The 2868-nt window shown below is 53.5% G+C and overlaps 1 protein-coding gene across 1 annotated transcript; it reads left to right on the forward strand.

Annotated features, from left to right (window-relative positions):
• The first annotated feature begins 1728 nt into the window (after positions 1 to 1728).
• Positions 1729 to 2346, forward strand: LOC120033967 (MAPK-interacting and spindle-stabilizing protein-like). Its single transcript, XM_038980366.1, has one exon. The coding sequence runs from the start codon at positions 1729 to 1731 to the stop codon at positions 2344 to 2346; it is 618 nt and encodes a 205-aa protein (XP_038836294.1).
• The last annotated feature ends 522 nt before the right edge of the window (positions 2347 to 2868 follow it).

Here is a 2868-nt window from a genome sequence, read left to right on the forward strand (position 1 = left end):
ACGTTCCCTAGACCCTATGTTCCCTGGACCCTACGTTCCCTGGACCCTACGTTCCCTAGACCCTACGTTCCCTAGACCCTATGTTCCCTGGACCCTATGTTCCCTAGACCCTACGTTCCCTGGACCCTATGTTTCCTGGGCCCCACGTTCCCTGGGCCCTATGTTCCCTGGACCCTATGTTTCCTGGGCCCTACGTTCCCTGGACCCTACGTTCCCTAGACCCTACGTTCCCTGGACCCTATGTTCCCTGGGCCCTACGTTCCCTAGAACCTACGTTCCCTAGACCCTATGTTCCCTGGACCCAATGTTCCCTGGACCCTACGTTCCCTGGACCCTACGTTCCCTGGACCCTATGTTTCCTGGGCCCTACGTTCCCTGGACCATACGTTCCCTAGACCCTATGTTCCCTGGACCCTATGTTCCCTAGACCCTACGTTCCCTGGACCCTATGTTTCCTGGGCCCCACGTTCCCTGGGCCCTATGTTCCCTGGACCCTATGTTTCCTGGGCCCTACGTTCCCTGGACCCTACGTTCCCTAGACCCTACGTTCCCTGGACCCTATGTTCCCTGGGCCCTACGTTCCCTAGACCCTACGTTCCCTGGGCCCTATGTTCCCTGGACCCTATGTTCCCTAGACCCTACGTTCCCTGGACCCTATGTTTCCTGGGCCCCACGTTCCCTGGACCCTATGTTCCCTGAACCCTATGTTCCCTGGGCCCTACGTTCCCTGGGCCCTATGTTCCCTAGACCCTACGTTCCCTAGACCCTACGTTCCCTAGACCCTACGTTCCCTGGACCCTACGTTCCCTAGACCCTACGTTCCCTAGACCCTATGTTCCCTAGACCCTACGTTCCCTAGACCCTAAGTTCCCTGGACCCTACGTTCCCTAGACCCTACGTTCCCTAGACCCTATGTTCCCTGGACCCTATGTTTCCTGGGCCCTACGTTCCCTGGACCCTACGTTCCCTAGACCCTACGTTCCCTAGACCCTATGTTCCCTGGACCCAATGTTCCCTGGACCCTATGTTCCCTGGACCCTATGTTTCCTGGGCCCTACGTTCCCTGGACCATACGTTCCCTAGACCCTATGTTCCCTGGACCCTACGTTCCCTGGACCCTACGTTCCCTAGACCCTACGTTCCCTAGACCCTATGTTCCCTGGACCCTATGTTCCCTAGACCCTACGTTCCCTGGACCCTATGTTTCCTGGGCCCCACGTTCCCTGGGCCCTATGTTCCCTGGACCCTATGTTTCCTGGGCCCTACGTTCCCTGGACCCTACGTTCCCTAGACCCTACGTTCCCTGGACCCTATGTTCCCTGGGCCCTACGTTCCCTAGACCCTACGTTCCCTAGACCCTATGTTCCCTGGACCCAATGTTCCCTGGACCCTACGTTCCCTGGACCCTACGTTCCCTGGACCCTATGTTTCCTGGGCCCTACGTTCCCTGGACCATACGTTCCCTAGACCCTATGTTCCCTGGACCCTATGTTCCCTAGACCCTACGTTCCCTGGACCCTATGTTTCCTGGGCCCCACGTTCCCTGGGCCCTATGTTCCCTGGACCCTATGTTTCCTGGGCCCTACGTTCCCTGGACCCTACGTTCCCTAGACCCTACGTTCCCTGGACCCTATGTTCCCTGGGCCCTACGTTCCCTAGACCCTACGTTCCCTGGGCCCTATGTTCCCTGGACCCTATGTTCCCTAGACCCTACGTTCCCTGGACCCTATGTTTCCTGGGCCCCACGTTCCCTGGGCCCTATGTTCCCTGGACCCTATGTTCCCTGGGCCCTACGTTCCCTGGACCCTACGTTCCCTAGACCCTACGTTCCCTGGACCCTATGTTCCCTGGGCCCTACGTTCCCTAGACCCTACGTTCCCTAGACCCTATGTTCCCTGGGCCCTACGTTCCCTAGACCCTACGTTCCCTGGACCCTATGTTTCCTGGGCCCCACGTTCCCTGGGCCCTATGTTCCCTGGACCCTATGTTTCCTGGGCCCTACGTTCCCTGGACCCTACGTTCCCTAGACCCTACGTTCCCTGGACCCTATGTTCCCTGGACCCTATGTTCCCTGGACCCTATGTTCCCTGGACCCTATGTTCCCTGGACCCTACGTTCCCTGGGCCCTATGTTTCCTGGGCCCTACGTTCCCTGGACCCTACGTTCCCTGGACCCTATGTTCCCTGGACCCTACGTTCCCTAGACCCTACGTTCCCTGGACCCTACGTTCCCTTCCCTCAGCCCTATGTTGCCTGGGCCCTATGTTCCCTCAACCTATATTCCCGGAACCCTATGTTCCCTCAGCCCTATGTTCCCTTCAATATGTACCCTTACACAGTGGTGTAAATCATTTAAAGTACTACTTAAACAGTTTTTGGGGGGGTATTACTATTTATATTTTTGACAACTTTTACTTTTAATCTAATTCCCTCACTTATCAAGAGAACATCCCTGGTCATCCCTTCACTGCCTCTGATCTGGTAGACTCACTAAACACAAATGCTTTGTTTGTAAATTATATCCGAGTGTTGAAGTGTGCCCTGGGCTTTCCGTAAGTAATTAAAAAAACAAGAAAATCGTGTCGTCTGGTTTACTTAATATAAGGAATTTTAAATGATTTATACTTTTACTTTTGATACTTAAGTACATTTAAAACCAAATACTTTTAGACTTTTACTCAAGTAGTATTTTACTAGGTGACTTTTACTTTTACTTGAGTCATTTTCTTTTAAGGTATCTTTACTTTTACTCAAGTATGAAAATGTGATACTTTTTCCACCACTGCCCTTACATAACATGTTTATATGTGTGTTATTGTAGTTAGGTTTCTCAGGTAACAATATACTTATAGTGTGGCTGGCAGCCAAT

The sequence above is a fragment of the Salvelinus namaycush genome, chromosome 41 (assembly GCF_016432855.1).
Source record: "Salvelinus namaycush isolate Seneca chromosome 41, SaNama_1.0, whole genome shotgun sequence".
Taxonomy (NCBI): domain Eukaryota; kingdom Metazoa; phylum Chordata; class Actinopteri; order Salmoniformes; family Salmonidae; genus Salvelinus; species Salvelinus namaycush.